The 18,147-nt window shown below is 40.1% G+C and overlaps 1 protein-coding gene across 1 annotated transcript in view; it reads left to right on the top strand.

Moving 5' to 3' along the window:
- Positions 1–1,598: 1,598 nt before the first annotated feature.
- Positions 1,599–18,147, top strand: part of ADRB2 (adrenoceptor beta 2) — a 69,218-nt gene continuing 52,669 nt past the window's right edge. The window contains exon 1 of the mRNA XM_032210857.1: positions 1,599–3,168. Coding sequence (XP_032066748.1) covers positions 1,977–3,168 — 1,192 coding nt within the window. The 5' untranslated portion in view covers positions 1,599–1,976. The remainder of the gene's footprint in view (positions 3,169–18,147) is intronic.

Genomic DNA, 18,147 nt, shown 5'->3' with positions numbered 1-18,147 from the left:
GTAATTGCTTGGCCCTTAATTTATTTTTATTAGAAGCCTGGCTGCTTGAGCAGTTTTATTCGCATCTCCACACATACTTACTGTAGTTAGCCACTTTGAACTAATTTAGAACACAAAAGTGCTGTTCCTGAATCGTACCCAAGGATTTTATAGTCCTGCCTGAGAACTCATCAGCTGGTGGGTTGGCAGAATCCCGCACCCCTCTCTCAATTGTTGCTCTCCAGCTGTGGTTCTTCAGAAGTGTGGATGAGCTAAGAATTTTATTTGCTTTCTTGTTAGGTATTCATCACGCTCTACAAATTGATAAATAAGAGGGGCAGAATTTAAACATTTTAAAAAAAACTTAAAAGAGTGGGGGAAACTGATAGTTTTATCTATTAGAGGCTTAAATAAATCCTTGTGTGTTTAGCCATGTTTATGATATTAAATTACTGGTCTTCTGTCTGACAAGTTCCTTATATCTATCACCTACTTGGCAAACAAACACAAGATGGTTCTTTCTGCGCTGTGTCGAAACTGGCTGGTACAGATGAATGAGAGTTCTGTTTAGTTTGCTCTTCTGGTGAGAACGCAAGAACATTTCACAACTTCTTCATCCATAGACTGGAAGGCATTTTTTTTTTTAAAAGAAAACAACAGTTTGGTTCCACTTTATTTAGATATAGTGTTTCTGATACAGGAGATATAATCACAAGCATTTTATTTGCAAACTTATTGGATAGCTTTTTTTTCCTTAAACCCCCCCCCCCAAAACCTCACCTTTGATCTTACAGTAGACCCTATTTAATAGTGGTTGCTCTGTAAATAATGCCACCAGTCAAAGGAGGCAAAGTATAAACACCACACTATAATTGCACACGAACAGACGCTCTCCTTCGCAATAAAAAAATAAGGACATTCTCCCTGGCGGTGGGATCAGCTCAAGGCAACTGGAAAAGTTTGGAAACGGTTGTCAAACCTGCAGCTTCAATGTCGAAGAGGCTGCAAAATCGCGGTCCGAAGGGCAGCAAGAACACTTCACGCTGCGAGTGGGATTGGGGCTCCACTCCGCCCCGCGTTCCCAGGTGAGGTTTTGGTGTCTCGGTGGAAGGTGCCTGCCTGGACGCTCCCAGCACCTGAGGAGGGATGGTGCACCGCAAAGGGCGCCAAGTTCTCGATTAAACTCTCACCCGCATTTCCCGTTAAAACATCTCAATTTCCCGGTATCCCTCCTCATCCCATTCCCGGGTCAACTTCCTGATCTTCCTGCCTGTTTCTCCAAGGGAGCCCGAGCGGCTTCCCAAGCCAGAAGACAGGAGAGGAACAGAAGCCGGCAACAGGATCGGACGCTAACTTTAGTTGGGCTTATTGAGTCGTAAGCTGTAACCGCGGCGCAGAAGGAAGGTTTCAGGCTAGGAGTAAGGAAGCAAAGCGGCCGCAAGGCGCACTGGCTGGTTGTAAGCTGCCACCGCCGAGCGGTCCCCACGGCCCGCCTGTGTTTGTGTGTCTCTTTGTCTATGCGTGTGTGTCTGTGTGTGTGTGTGTGTGTTGGCAGACTGTTGGCAGGCTATTGGCTGAAGGGAGCGTGACGTCACAAGTGAGAGTTCCTATAAACTCCCTAAACATAACGGGCTCCGGACAAGTTCCAGCCGGCAAGGGTTACTTCGAAGCGCGCGGGAGGTGATCAAAGCGAGGCGAGCCGAGGACAAGACGCGACCAAACGCCGTTCAGACTGCTGGCTGCATGAGGCGCACCATCGCGTCCACCCCCCGGTTCGCTTGCCAAGCCCGGCTCTTCTCTTCCAGCTGGCCAGTAGCATCTGGGAGCAGAGTTCCCGCAAAGGTTAAGTGGACGGGGACTTTGGAACTGTCGAGCCGACGAAAGCAAGCCGAGCGCGGCAGCGCCCTCGCCAAGAGCCCCGGCGGGATTTGCTCCTATCCCGGATCGCCCGGGGCCGAGAAGAAGAACGAGGGTTGCTTCGAGGGCTACCTGGCACAATGGTGACACTGAGCCCCGTCGATTCGGCGCACCTCGCGCTGAGCGCCAACGGCAGTGACAGGCAGAACCCGGACAATTCCACCGCGTCTGAAGAAGGCTGGGTGGTGGGCATGTCCATTCTCATGTCGTTGATCGTGCTGGCGATTCTCTTTGGCAACGTGTTGGTGATCACGGCCATCGCCAAATTCCAGAGGCTGCAGACGGTAACTAACTATTTTATCACTTCTTTGGCATGCGCGGATCTCCTGATGGGCCTGGGAGTGGTCCCTTTCGGAGCCAGCTACATCATCCAGCGCACTTGGGAGTTTGGGGATTTCTGGTGTGAGTTTTGGATCTCAATTGACATCCTCTGTGTGACAGCCAGCATCGAGACACTGTGTGTCATTGCTGTGGACAGGTACTTTGCCATCACTTCTCCTTTCAAGTATCAGAGCCTTTTGACCAAAAATAAAGCCAGGATGGTCATCCTCTTGGTTTGGATCATTTCAATCTCGACTTCCTTCTTACCTATCCAGATGAAGTGGTACAGAGTCAATGAGACGGATGCCGAGGATTGCTATTCGAACGAGGGCTGCTGCGACTTCTTCATCAACCAGGAGTATGCTATCACTTCCTCGGTCATCTCCTTCTATGTACCTTTGGTGGTCATGGTTTTTGTCTACGCCAGAGTCTTCCAGGTCGCTAAGAAGCAGCTTAAAAAAATAGACAAATGTGAAGGACGATTCCACCAGCAAAATTCCAACCAGGAGCGAAACGCGGGAAAAGGAAACCATAGGAAAGCATCCAAGTTTTGCTTGAAAGAGCACAAAGCTCTCAAAACTCTGGGCATCATCATGGGCACTTTCACTCTGTGTTGGCTCCCATTTTTCATTGTCCACATTGTGCGTGCTATTCAAGAAAACTTGATTTCCAAAAATGTGTATATCTTCTTGAACTGGGTGGGATATGCCAATTCGGCTTTCAACCCTTTAATTTACTGCCGAAGCCCAGACTTCAGGTATGCTTTCCAGGAGATCCTCTGTTTCCGGAGGTCGGCCTTGAAAATGTACGTCAACGGATATTCCAATAGCAATGGGAAAAGTGACTGCAATGGGGATCACAATGACTATCATGCAAGTGAACACAAGGCTGACCAATGGCTGTGTGAAGAAGGAAGTCCCCCTACTGGGGAAGAGTTTGTGCATTGCAAAGGTACTGTGTTGCATAGTAGCATTAAGTCCCACCAGACTGAGCATAGCAGAAATGTCCACCTGTTGTCATGATTGTTGTGGCTGTCAGAGGGCCAGAGCAAGGATTATTAGCCTATAGTGACTATAGCCATGGCTCTTGGTGAGCAAATCTTTACCTCAAGTGTGGGAAGAGTCTTGTGTTGTTTTTTTATTCATGGGCTACAGAAATATTTAAGGAAAGGCATATTGGATTTGAATATGAGAGCCTCCTACTCCAAAGGAAGTGGGTTTTTTTTTTTCACTTTTATTTTTGTTATGTATTACAATACTCAACTACCTCTTAGCACAACAATGATATTGAATGTATCCGCTGCTCCTAGAGGGAAATTCCTGAAGTCAAGCAGGAATTGAGTGATATTGGCAGTTTTTATCTGCAGATGAGGCAAGAAGTTGGATGGGTTGTACAGTTTTTAGGAATCATGCAAAGTCAAATGTTTACTTTTTGTATTGTCCATATTAGTAATGAGATTCTGCTTTGCTGCAGCTGACTCCAAGTTTCTTATACTTAGAAAGTATACTGTTAAGGAACAGTTCCCGTATCATCTCAATTAATCTTGATTAACTTCCTCATATTTGGATAAGCATCGTATCTTTTACTACCATCATGTCAGAGTGTAAAGTTTTCTCTAGTATTGCTTCATTCTTTGTTGTCTAATGACAGTTTTCTTCAAATCTTAGGTGTTCAGGAGGTTACAAAATTATGCCTAATTTTGTTAGGCATAGCTAATCCATCTTCGCTATCCATTCATTGCATTAAGTATCTACAATTCATGATTGTAGATATCCAAAAAATATCTCATAGATTTAAGTCTGCTTAAAATCTTATTGTGATTCAACAACTCATTAATAAGATTTTTTTTTTACTAAGTTGCTGGCATAATCCAAATAATCACAGTGAGATACCTAAGTGGAATGATCTGTTCAGGTTAAGTTGTATTATAATATAAAATAACTTTTCATTTCAAGTGATAGACTAATTAAATCACCGACTGTGTCAATGGTTTCACTTGTCCCTTTCTGTCCCTTTCCCTAATCAAGTCGTGCCGGGAAGCTAAAGGTATTTATTGCTCTGCTGGTTTTAGATCAGCAAGAAGCTTGCAAGCAATGCCCATGTAAGATTCTCTTTGCAAACTTATTTATGATTATGGAGGGATTTTTAAAGGCATCTCACTATTTAAAGTGACCAAGACAATCAATATTCTTTCTCTTTCCATTTTGATTAAATACAGCCCACAAGGATCTGCATGCAATGAGTTCTGGAATACACATGGAATTGATCAGACTCCTCATATTAATTTTGGTTGTTAAATTTGTGCTCCGTGTACTTGACAACTACTTTATCTCTGGTGGTGTTAATCATTAGCATTTTAGATTCAGTGAGCTGAATCTGAAGTTTTGCTCCCTATCTGTCTGTAGAGACAGGTTGGTTTTTTTAACCTTGTATGGCTCTTTCAGAGAGCTGGCTACATAAGTCATTCCATCATGCATTGTATATAATTGTGCAAAAAATAAAACTGTTTTGTTGCCTTTTCATCCAAATTGCTCTGATTACTGAAGCCATTACAAGATAACGGCCACTCTCCATGACAATTAACTTACAGTAGTCCCCATCCATCTGGTATAAAGTGTTTAAGTTCTTCTTTTAAATATAGAAGTTCCTGCCCCCAAATCTCATAGAAAATATTGACAAATGAGTCTTCAAACACGATTCTAAACTTCTCTTGGTTTCATATTTGAAACTGAGATTTCCTGTGTAAACTCAGAGTGGCTGTGTTGAGCACCTCAGATATAGGCTATGTAGGAGGGAGGTGTATATACTGTATGTCATATATGCACATGTGCATTAACTGAACCACCGGATATTTTCCTGTCTGCCGCTGAATGGCTGTGTCCTGAGCCCCACCCCCACCCCTCCCACCTCCCATTGCAGAATCTGAGGCAGCTTACCTGGCAAAGAGAGGTCTATGTTGGCAATAACAAAGTTTATTTGCAATCTCTCCTTTGGCACAGAGCTCCCTCATCTGGTAATCAAAGACTATCTAAAGACTAGCTATCATTATTTTATTTAAATATGCATGGAGGGGGGTGGCGTGTGGAAACTGTGTAAGGGCATGTTTTCTAGAATTACAAAGACTCCTTGCAACTAAGTTGATGATTCATTAAGTTTGTATTTCAAAGGAATCAGCATTTCTAGACAGACTTCAGGAACAGTCTAGAAATGCTCTTCAACATTGTAGAGTGCTGTGTATTTTGAGTACCTGGTTAGGAAGGATTTTCTTCCAAGAAAGGAAGGGAGAAAAGTGGTCTAATGGATAGGGTGTTGGATTAAGACTAGGAAGATCCAGGTTCAAGCCTTCCTCCTGCCCTGGCCAAATGGAAGTTCATTGGGTGACTTTTAGTTTGTTATTTTCTCCCAGTCCCCATACTTCACACAGTTGTGTGTGTGTGTGTGTGAAAGAGAGAGAGAGAAGGGAAGATTGGAAGAAGGGCTGAGTTGGGCTGGGGGAAAGGTGAGCTACAAATGTAATGGAAAAAAATTAGAGGAGGGGCAGCGACAAAATACAACTAGATTTTGGGAAAGTGTCCAGAGCAAGGCTGCTGTCCAGCCACCCCTATCATGTAGTTGACCAAACTGAAATCCTGAAATCAATGCCCAATTAAACAGTCTGTCTGTTAGATTTTTTTTCCCAGTGTGTCTCTTTTCTTATGGATTTGCTTGAGGTTCGGTTGCCAGTTCTCTGGAGCTGTTACATGGAAAGTTGATATTCAGACATGAGTCAACAGGTGCAGGAAAAGGAAAAATAGGAGGGGTGTGAGATGAGTGGAGAGCAAGGGCTAGTTCCTTTGGATGGCTGCAAGAGGGAAAAACTGAGCAGTAATAATCTTTGGCTGGAACTCAAATCAGGTTTTTTAGATATGTTTATTGGAGATTGCCGTATGGGCTGTACCACCACATTTCTGTTTGTTTTCAGAGCTCGATGCATGAAAATATTGAAAACAAACTCAATGGAAATTATAGTGTAACCTGCATCCTTTAGAAAATTATGTGCATTTCCATTCTTATTTGATGACCTATATGATTATTCTTAGTAGTGGCAGTATTACAATTACTATGAGCATTGTTATTCCTTTGCATAATATCTGGACTGCTGAGCTGCAGACTTTGGATTTTTTTTTAAAAAAAATTGGAGCTCAGAGCTATTTTAAACTCCCCAGAGCATTTCAACTTTTTTTCCCACTATTGTGAGGATCAGGAAAATGTAAAAGAGCATAATGTTTTTTGCTCATTTTTGTTGATAATGAAGTTCTCCAACTTCTGCTATAATAATTTGCCCAACCACAAGTTTGTTAAGAATCAACTCTCAAGATTTATTATACTTATTCTCTGCACTCTTCAAATGACATGCCTGTGAGAAAGCGATAGGAAATCTTTACTTCTGTTTTGATTAACTATGAACTAGTTCTCAATCTAGACTCAACTCAAGGGGTCCTATGAAAATGAAAAGAAATGGGAAGGAGGACAGACTGTCCACAACATGCAGAAGAAACAGCAAAATAGCAATGTTTTGGTATGATTATTACAAAAAAAATTGTTACTCTATGACATGGATAAAATCAACTTGATTAATGTCAGAATTTGCCAATAATCTTCTAAGGCATGGGTGTCAAACTTGCAGCATCAGGATGCCATCATGTAACATTTCACAACATTTTTTCTGTTCGTGGAGCTAGGGTGGGCGTGGCCTGTGCATGGTGCATCTGGTCCACGGGCCGCCAGTTTGACACCCCTGATCTAAGGGCAAGGACATTTTTTTTAGGTTTAAATCACATCATATGAGTTTTGAAAGGATCTTTCTTCATTTAGCTCAATTATTCTTCAATAGGTAAGGTGACTTTCTAAGTGCCTCTGTTTCCCTAAAGGCAAAATTTATTTAGTTGGGATACTTTGATTATCAGAGTTACAATATCCTGTTGGGACAGAAGTGTTGTTTTGGTTATGCTATCTGGAAAAAACAGAAAGGTCTAGATTTCATTGCTTGAAATAGCTACTGATCAGCAATGGTGCGTGTCATACTTCAGGCAGCTGGATTAGAAGATTCAGATTAGTCCTCAAGGATTTTAATACAAAATTTCCTAGAATAGAATCTTGATGGGAAAAACATTAGAGAAGAAAAAAAAAGAAGTTACTTATAGGCTTAAACAAAGATAGCTCCTCTGATCCATGAGAGAAATATTCAGACTCCATTATCAAGTGATAATTTTTGGATGGCCTCACTAAGAATGCCATTGAACTGAAGATTTTGAAAAACTCTTTTTTAGAAGAAAACATTATTAAACTTGAACAAAAATATAAAGAAACAAAAAATATATAAATTAGGAAAAAAGGTCAGAGAAAAGCAAGATTAGAAGTGCAGAAAAGGAAAGGAAGGGGGGGAAATAGCAAAAGAGTAGCTTCCACCTTTCTTCAATATAGATATAAATATAAAATACATTAACTTCTTATTCTGAAATCAACAATAATACAAAGTATATCTGTAATCATAATCATCAAATCCCAAAATTATAGTTGCATTTCTTCCAGTTTCAAGGAAAGAGTCCAAAAGTGGTTTCCAGTTGGAAAAAAAGCTAGACAAGATCTTCTATCTCATCAAAGAAGTCAATTTCACCATCTTAGTCAATTCCATTAGCTCCATCATGATAAAACTTTAATGTATTTTAATCTCCTTAAAAAGTTGGGAAAGTAAAGAATTGTTATATCAAACAAGGTTCTGTTGGAGTATTTTTTTTAAAAAAATTGTTAATTAAACCAGGGGTCTCCAACCTGGGCTGTGGCTCACAACCGGGCCTTTTGGTTATTTGTGATGTTGTTTACCACACATTTGCTTCTCGATGAAAGTAAAAAAGTAAAACAAAAGAAAGAAACCCTTCTAGCTTCCACCAAACGTATTCAAGATTACAAGAGGATAAAGTGATGGCAATTATATAATTATGATAGCTGAAATCATCTTTGTTTAAAAGCTGTGTGTGACCAATGCAAAATGCACTGGGAGAATCTGTCTTTGTTTTGTATATATAAAAGCACTGATTGCACTTTCTGTGGTTTTACACTTAGTTTTTGCTTCACAAACACTACAATGGGCACAACTAAACATATGCCCCTTGTCATTGTACCTTCTGATTGAGAGAATTAATGTAATGTATTTGAAAGCTGTGATGCTGGCGTAAATTACTGCGTATACCATGACAGGCAGAGTAACTAACAGAGAGATATTAAATCATATAAAACCAGACACATCACTAGAAGCTAAAATCATAAGACTATGCCTGATTTATTTTGGCCATGCATGCAAATTCATTGGAGAGGGCAATGATGCTAGGAATGGTTAGTGGAACAAGAAGAAAAGGCAAGCAAAGAACATGCTGGCTTGATAAGATCAAATCTGATACAGTTGAACATCCAACAATTGAAAGAAGCTATGTTGACAGAGATGTGGTGGCTCAGTAGCTAAGACGCTGAGCTTGTCGATCAGAAAGGTTGGCAGTTTGGCAGTTCGAATCCCTAGCGCCATGTAATGGAGTAACCTCCCGTTACTTGTCCCAGCTTCTGCCAACCTAGCAATTCAAAAGCATGTAAAAAATGCAAATAGAAAAATAGGGACCACCTTTGGTGGGAAGGAAACAGTATTCCATGCTCCTTTGGCATTTAGTCATTCTGACCGCATGACCACGGAGACATCTTCGAACAGCGCTGGCTCTTCGGCTTTGAAATGGAGATGAGCACCACCCCCTAGAGTTGGAAACGACTAGCACAATGTGCAAGGGGAACCTTTACCTTTCCTCTACCTGTGTTGGCAGGATAGCATGGAGAGTATGGTGCCCTTAAAGTATGCCAAGAGTTGAACACAACTAGTTAAAATAACAATTTGAAAGCACAAAACAAGACTGCTACTAATTGTCTGTTGTGGTTTACTAAGATGTACTTAGATTTACTAAGTCCATCAAAGATGTAATTTGCAGAATACACAATACGTCATCTATATACTATTTAAACTCCTGTTTATCTGTCTAAGGAAATACCTCTGAAACGAGGATGATCCCATTGGTCATGGGATGTCTAGCTATTTCATAAAACCTTTCTTATTGAGTTTGGAAGATACCTACTGTAGCTCTGCCACTCACAAAGTTCCTTTTTAGCAGACACATTTAAAGGGATTTTTTGTTTTTGTTTTAATCCCTTTTCTCCTTTTGCTCAAATGTCTAATTCTTTTGGAAAACTCTCTTGGATTAATGCCCAATTCTGAAGATATTAATATTTCAGAATGCAACATCCTTTATAACTACAGCCATTATAGGATTCTATGGAAATTTCAAACACTAAATAGAATTAACATACATGATACATGCACTTTACTATGAATTTTCTATATATATATATATTCCGTGAAGGTATATGTGTGTGTGTGTATGTGTATGGTCTTGTTGTATTCGGGTCTTTTTCCGTATAAGATTGAGATTGTCTTGGCAACGTTTCAGTGAGGTCTCACTCACCAATCTTACACGAGAAAAGACCCGAATACAACAAGACCAGCATACCTACACCGCAGTGGTGGGTTTCAAAAATTGTTCGAACCTACTCTGTGGGTGTGGCCTCCTTTGTGGGAGTGGCTTGCCGCCCATGTGACCGGATGGGAGGGGCTTGCCACCCATGTAACCGGATATGAAGATGCCGACGACACTTGTCAGAACCACCTTAAATTACCTCACACACAGCACCGGCATGCATAAGAATATGATGTAAGCTTGTTTTTTAAAAGGCATCTTTGGTTTGCGTTAAAACAACTTCAACACACGCAATGTTCTGATTGCACCACAAATGCAGTAGTCATCCTTACCTTTCACAGAGGCACTGAGTTTTATAAATATGAGCATGATAGTGTAGAATAATCATATCCAAGGACCAGTGGTGGGTTTCAAAAATTTTTGGAACCTCTTCTGTAAGTGTGGCCTGCTTTCCGGGTCCACTGGTGGAACCTCTTCTAACTGGTTCAGTAGATTTGATGAACCGGTTCTACCGAATAGGTGCGAACTGGTAGGAACCCACCTCTGCTACACCAGTGAAAATCTACGAAAATACATACATACACACACACACACACACACACACACACAACTCTAGGGGGTGGTGAGAGAGCCAGTATTGTCTGAAGACATTTCCGTGGTCATGTGGCTAATGACTATAGGGTGAGGCATGGAACATGGAACTATTATCTTCCCACTGAAAAGGCACCTTTGGAACTGCCAGATGGGCAGGAGTTGGAGCAAAGACAGAAACTCACATGGTGCTTGGAACTCAAACCTAGGATGTCAGCTTTCCAGCTGATAAGTTCAACGTCTTTAACCACTGAGCTAGTGTTTGTGTGTTTGTGTGTTTGTGTGTGTGTGTGTGTGTGTGTGTGTGTATCCACTCATTGTTATTATACTTCCCATCATAGATAGTTTCCAGCTATCTCTTCTTCTTGTTCTTTCTAGTGTTTTTCCTGCACTGTGACAGGGTCCCCTTGTCGACAAAGTCCTCTCCATTTGGGTCAATCCGACATCTTTGGGGTGACACCCATATATTTCATGTCCTCCTTGATATAACCCATCTACCTTTTCTTGGGTCTGCCAGGGTTGTCCTTGCCATTGAGTCTTCTTTACCACATACATTGTGTCCATACCATCTAAATCTTCCTTCCTGCATTTTTGCTATGATTGGCACAACTCTCAGTCAACGTCAGATGTCGTCATTCATAGCTATCATAGTTTCCACCTATCTTATTTTTTTTAAAAAGAAGTTGCAAAGGAGCCAGTTGAATTAAAGGCATTGAAGCATTGTTGCCTGACAATCAAAAGAATGATTGTGCCAGAAACAGGCTGACCAAGTTGAACGTTTGATAACTCTGGTATACAGCACCTGCCCCAAATCCAGCCACTGTCTCTGGCAGCTTTTCATTGGTTCCCAAATACAGGGAGTCTTCTTTCTGAATGATATTAGGTTGTAATATAAAGATGATGTATGGTGTGGGGCATTAAACTTTATTAAGTGAGACCTATTTAATTTGGAGAAAACACCTCTGAGAAAACACTAAGCAGGGGATTGGGTCCAATTGCATAAATGGTCCTTGAATCTATGATTGTATGAAATATATAAAGCATTGAAACATTGAATGAAAGCAGACCCAGAAATGGAAGATTACACTTAAGGAGAAACAAAGAAAGCAGTTTTCTAGAAATATTATTCACTGAGCTTACAGTGCTTCAGATAAAACTCTCTCGGGGAATTATGTTCTATGTCCCCTCCCCATTTTTTTTATGGGGGGAGGGTAGATAAAGAAAGGTATCTGCAGGATCCAATCTGGGTTGTTCACTGGGATCAGAGGTTTAGTTTTCCAAGCTTTTGGATTAATGCTGGAGGCCATCCTCAGGGAATTTCTCTCTAGCAGAACGTGTGCTTTGGGAAATTCTCTGTGTAGTATTTATGTGGTGCCTGGTTGGAATCAAAGGAATCTTCTATGTGGCAGGGAAAACACAATTAATCTAAACAGAATAGCAACAGGATTTTAAGTCTTCAAACTTTAAATCTTCACTAGGTAGTCCACATCTGTTTATTTTGTGCTTCATCCCAGCAGTCTTCTGAAAGACTTGGTGCCATCAGAAACCATTTCAGCTCTGAAATTGTGCAACCTTTTGCTCTTTTCCTTACCCACATTCTCCCCCAAATAATATAGCCCTGTCACTTCTTGTAGTAGCACACCAGATCTGAAGGTTGTGAGGTGGCGTTGTATTCACATAACATCTCAAGTATTGTCCATCATTGTGTATGAACTGTTTTGATGAAGTATTCTTCAAACCGAAGTATGAAAGGAGAAAAAGCTACAGAAACACCAGCCTTACAGATTCCATAGCAACTTCGCTCTATGTTAGATTTTGGACCATTAATTGAGATACTTTTGTCTCACAGCCCCTTGTTTTCTACACATTAGGCTATCTTTTTTGATGGTAGTGAAATCAGACATCATGCTTGGTTTTGTTTTTCTTATCATGGATTGGTCTGTCTGTCTGTCCATCTCTCTCTCTCTCTCTCTCTCTCTCTCTCTCTCTCTCTCTCTCTCTCTCTCTCTCTCTCTCTCTCACATACACACACACACACACACACACACAGACTTCTTTTCTCTACAGTGTCATAAGATGGTCCAGTGTGCAATTTTATCTCAAGGCAAAGCTTGTTATCAGCACAGTATGTGGAATAATGGCACTGGGAAGATACATAATTGAGTAAAGTCTGCAAAAATATTTTCTTCTAGGTAAACGTTAACAGGCTGTTCTAGAATAGAATAACCTGACAAAAGAGAGACTTGGGATAATCAGATGCTGTTTGTTCATGAGGCCTAATTTATCTATATGGATTTAGACAAAGGAGTCTTCTGACATAAAGCATAGCGGATACACTGAAATACAAGTACATTCACTCTGCATCAGCTTTTCTCCTGAAGAAGACAAAATGCTGTATTATCCAATCTATGGAACTTATTCAGGAGTAGATTACATTTGTTGTGATTTTATTAAACTCTTGGGCAATGAAAGTTTTTGAGCATCAGCAAGTTCCAAATTACTGGTAGTAATTCTATACCTGGGAATTTCAAAATTGTCCTGTAAAAAAACCTGGTGTGATTGAATTGCTCATTAAGAGGCCAGGAAGTGTCATAACATTGAAACCCACCACAACAGGAAGCACATGGACATACTATACATACCAAGCAGACTACTGGTATCTAAATCACAAGATGCTAATAGTCTCTGTGATTTAAGCTGCAGAAAAATATAAAATAGTACAAGAAAAGCAGACATTTTCTATCATTTGGTGAATTAATGGGATCTTGTGATTATTTTGTTTGATAAACCCAGCCCTTTAGCTTATGCACTATAATAGTTAGTATACTATGGACTATATATTGAAAAAGTAATGGATAAAGTTATAGATAAGAGGCAACATAGGAGCCATGTTTATACTAGCTATGATCAATATTTTCAGTTCTTGCGTGAGATTGGGCTATTCAGGTTGCCACAACCTGATGTGCAAAATTATATACGTTATAAGAACACTGTATGAGGAAGGCACCATAATGCTGAATATGTATTAAGAACTAAAAATTCCCAGCACTAGAAACACATCTTATCAAATTTTAACAATCAGGATTTGGATTTTGTGTGTTTGTGTGTGTGCTGCTATGTAAAATTCTGCCCAAGGATGCATTGCATGATAGCAGCAACCCTACCAGTGATATAGTTGTGTAGTAATGACAAGAACGACCTCATGAATATAAATAGATCCTCTTGAAAATGTATTCATGCTATATGATCTGCTCACCTTCTGTCTTGGAGGTCTTTTGCCAGCCAATACTACTATGATATGTGAATCCTGTGAAGATGGTTAGATGTGTGGAAGGAGGACATAGCCATCTGGGAAAAGCCACACTGTCACTGTATACATCATGACATACCTGTAGTTCATATCAGTTATGCCATAGTACAAATGAAATATATGACATATTTGCCTCACTTTTGCAATAATGTCATTTTGCATACATTGCTTAATCCTCCCATCTCTAGAAGATACTTATAAAAAGGGATAGATTTACCTTCAGATAATGGGATATGTGGCTCTATAATTGAGTGTATACTGTAATATATGTTCTTACCACATGAACAAATACTTTACAGCTATAACTTGCATATGAACGTTCATGCCCAGCGCTCTATTAGTTTTGCTTAGTACCCAAAACTGTCCCTTGGTGTCCATAAATTGCCTCTCAACATCAGCTGATGGAAATGCACATGAGAGGTTAATTGTGCTTGTGGGTTTCACAGATGGTTGAATAGTATGGGAAGAAAAAATTGCATTAGAGAGGTATTTGATCCACTTCAATAACACTTCTCTCATATTTAAGTCCTCCTCACCCTGCCTCATCTTCCACTCTTTCCCTTGAGTGGAATATAACTGGATTATTGTGGGTGGAAGAAATGCCTGATCCATGCTGGATTCATTGTCTTTCTGTGATTTCATAATTGGCTCCATAACTATGTGAAACTATGTGAGCTTTTTTACGGTGGGTAGCTTCCAAAATATCCTGAGTCATGCTTTACTCAAATTACCATTTCAGGAGCACTTCACTCTTCCCTCATTTGTTTCAGGGCCAGTACAATATGCTGAGTTGTTGTGCTATATCTGCAAGTTCATACCCTCATGGAAGTTGTGAAAATATGGGAAAGTTAAGAAATCTATTAAGCGATATGCATCAACAAAAGGCAAGCTGGTACTATTAGCATATTACCTGCTAACCTTTTACTTTGTCACAGATCAACATGTAGGTGGAGTCTGCCATGGCAATTCTGAAAAGGAAAAAAAAAATCAACTCAGTCCACAAAAGCTACTCTTTAGAATCTAGATGAATCTTGTGTAATCTCACTGATTTTTAGTCGTAATCCTTGAAGAATTTCTGTCCTGGTTTCATAGATCTAAATTTAGGGATGTAAGAACCATGTGCTCCCAATTGGTATTTGCTTGTACTTTACCATCAAAGTCAAGGACAGAGGCTGTGCTGTCATTTCCCCATTGAATTGCTGTGAGAGGTTTGTGTCTGATCTATATATCCTCACAAGTGTGAATGGAGTGTCCTAAATCAGCTCACATGCCATCTTCCATTCCAAGACAACTAAATGATTGAGAAATTCATGGCAGAAGCTGAAACCATCTTGCCACAGTTAAGTCATTGACAACTTAAACCAGCCGAGAGTTTTGGAACTTCAAAGTTCTCCTCTTTAAAATTGGGATCTCTTTTCAAAAGCTAATCAAACTAAACTGTTTAACTGTTTAAAGTTGATAATAATTGATTTACTTTCGTCTCTTTCAAAGTTTTTATAGAAGTAGATCAGAGGTGGGTTCCTGCCAGTTCACACCAGTTCAGTAGAACAGGTTCGTCAAATCTACCGAACTGGTTAGAAGAGGTTCCACCAGTGGACCCGGAAAGCAGGCCACACCTACAGAAGAGGTTCCAAAATTTTTTGAAACCCACCACTGACACACATAGACACACACACAGACAGACAGACAGACAGACAGACAGACAGACAGACTCACACAGAGAGAAAAAGAGAAAGAAAGGAAAAAATAAAAAAATAAAAAGAAAGAAAAAGTGAGAGAGAGATGAAAGAAAAAAAGGAAAAAGGGCCAGAGAGACAAAAGGAAGGAGAGAGAGAGAGAGAGAGAGAGAGAGAGAGAAAGAAAGAAAGAAAGAAAGAAAGAAAGAAAGAAAGAAAGAAAGAAAGAAAGAAAGAAAGAAAGAAAACACATGGCCGGCAAGCCACTCCCACCAGGTCACATGACCAGCAAGCCACTCCCACAAAGGAGGCCACACCCACAGAGTAGGTTTGAAATTTTTTTGAAACCCACCACTGAAGTAGATTTATAGAAATCTCTCAATGCAGCAAATATTCTGTACATGGTCTATACCATTTCAGGTCTACTCAAAGCATTGATATTTCCACCAAAGTTGACTTGAAATATTCCGATTAATAGCTGTGTGTAAATTTCTAGTCAGAAAAGCAATTGATGGATTGATAGGTGTTGTCATGAAAGCAAGTGAAATGCAGCAGCTGGAAAACTGTAACTCTTCCCAAACAGAGAGCTTGACAATTGTGATTTTGCTGCTCCAGGAGATGGTTGGCAAAGTTATAGTGGTAAGCTAGCTAAATAGTGTCTTGTCTATAAATCTCCTGTTTTGATAGAAGATAAGATTCCTTCTACCTGTTGCTCATCAGTCCCGTTCTTCATGCTGTTTCTCAGTTTAATAACATCATTGCTAGAATTTTCACTTTCTATCATTTTTATTTTATTATATAAAATCAAAAAAAAGAAAAGAAAATAGAAAATTAAGGGAGGGAAAGGGAACAGGGAAAAGGGGGTGTGAGATACAAGGGGAAGAGAAAAAGAAAGAAAAAGGGGACATTGACTTCCAGCTCTTCCTAGCACAGTGCAAAATAAACACATTTCAACCTCATTTGCTTTTATACATTAATATAGAACTAGCCATTTTTATAACACCAAATCTTTCTAATCAACAAAATCAAGATCAAAGTTTCACTTCACAAGCACCAATTCCAGAAGTGATACCCAAAGAACAACATATTTTTCTCTTTAAATAAAGTAATCAGTTTAACCATTCCTGCTTTATCTTCATGGCTATGAAAATAACATGTATTTCTATTTGCACCTAATAATCTTTGTGAAATTGTCACCATTTTTATTTACAAAATTTATTATATTCTTTCAAATTCTTTGGCATTATTGGAAAAAAGAGGGAGGGGGAAAGAGGCCTCCCCCCCTTTCACCCTCCTTTTTCCTTCAAAGTACTAAACTTTTGGGGGGGGGGGGGAAATAGCTAGAATTTTGACCACTGCAGTAGATAGGACAGGAGGAGTGGGCAATAGTCCCAAGAAGGAATTGGCAAATGTAGCCTGCATTGCCTTTACAGCAAATACATAGAGAGGCTTAACGATAGAGTTCTACACAGATGGGAATCTAACCACCGAACAAGCATTTTGTTTGCTAAGAAGGTGGACTGCATCTCCTTTGTCAGACACAGTGAGGTAGGAATATACTAGTAACCTACATTTTGTCAGGGTCATTATGTGAAATAATCTATCTTTAGGGATTCCAGAGAATGTCTGTGGTGAGATGTACCCTGTTTTCAATAAAATAAGACCTCCCCAGATAATATGCCCAATTGGGCTTTTGAGGGCATGCGTTCAAATAAACCCTCCCCTGAAAATAAGCTCTCCCCAAAAATATTGCAACACAGCAGCAGCCATGAAGTAACTACACTTGCTGCCTCCTACACCTCAAAAATAATAAGACATCCCTGAAAATAAGGCCAAGCGCTTATTTCGGGGGTCAAAAGAAAATAAGACCTGTCTTAGTTTTGGGGAAACACGGTATATAGCAATAGCAATAGCAGTTAGACTTATATACCGCTTCATAGGGCTTTCAGCCCTCTCTAAGCGGTTTACAGAGTCAGCATATCGCCCCCACAGTCTGGGTCCTCATTTCACCCACCTCGGAAGGATGGTAGGCTGAGTCAATCTTGAGCCGGTGAGATTAGAACCGCTGAACTGCAGATAACAGTCAGCTGAAGTGGCCTGCAGTACTGCACCCTAACCACTGCGCCACCTCAGCTTCCCCTCATACATCCTTATCTTTCCCCCTATACATCCCCCCATACATCCTTATCTTTTCTTTTTCAGGCCTGTTTATACAGGTAGACCTCAATGTATGACCACAATTGACCCCAAAATTTATGTTGCTAAGTGACAAATTTGTGAAGTCAGTTTTGCCCCATTTTATGACCTTTCTCTCCACATTTCTTAAAAGAATCACTACAATTCTTATAATAGTAACACAAGTTGTTAAGTGAATCTGGTTTTCCCATTTGCTTTGCTTGTCAGAAGGTCGCAAAGGGGAATCACATGACTCCGGGACACAGAAACCATCCTAAATGTGAGTCAGTTGTCAAGCATCCAAATGTAAATCATGTGATTGTGAGAATGCTGCTTTTCATCAGTTTGAAAAACGGACATAAGTCTCCTTTTTCAGTGCTCTTGCAACTTTGAATTGTCACTAAATGAACTGTTATAAGTTGAGGATTACCTGAATGGAACAAGGAAGAATGAGATAATGTTCTGTTCATATTTACTTGAAAATATTATAGTTCTCATTCAGAGAGTTATTCTCACTGTCCAGCAAACACATGGTCCATTTTCTCCTGCAGAAAACGTCAAGTGTTGCTGAAGGATCTGATGTAGGCAAGCAATGAATTTTTTCTCTTCTGGAATGCTGGTGAAGAGG

This window comes from Thamnophis elegans, chromosome 2, assembly GCF_009769535.1.
Source record: "Thamnophis elegans isolate rThaEle1 chromosome 2, rThaEle1.pri, whole genome shotgun sequence".
NCBI classification, from domain to species: Eukaryota; Metazoa; Chordata; class Lepidosauria; order Squamata; family Colubridae; genus Thamnophis; species Thamnophis elegans.
Note: the sequence above shows the minus strand (reverse complement) of the source record. Positions and strands in the feature narration are given on the sequence as shown.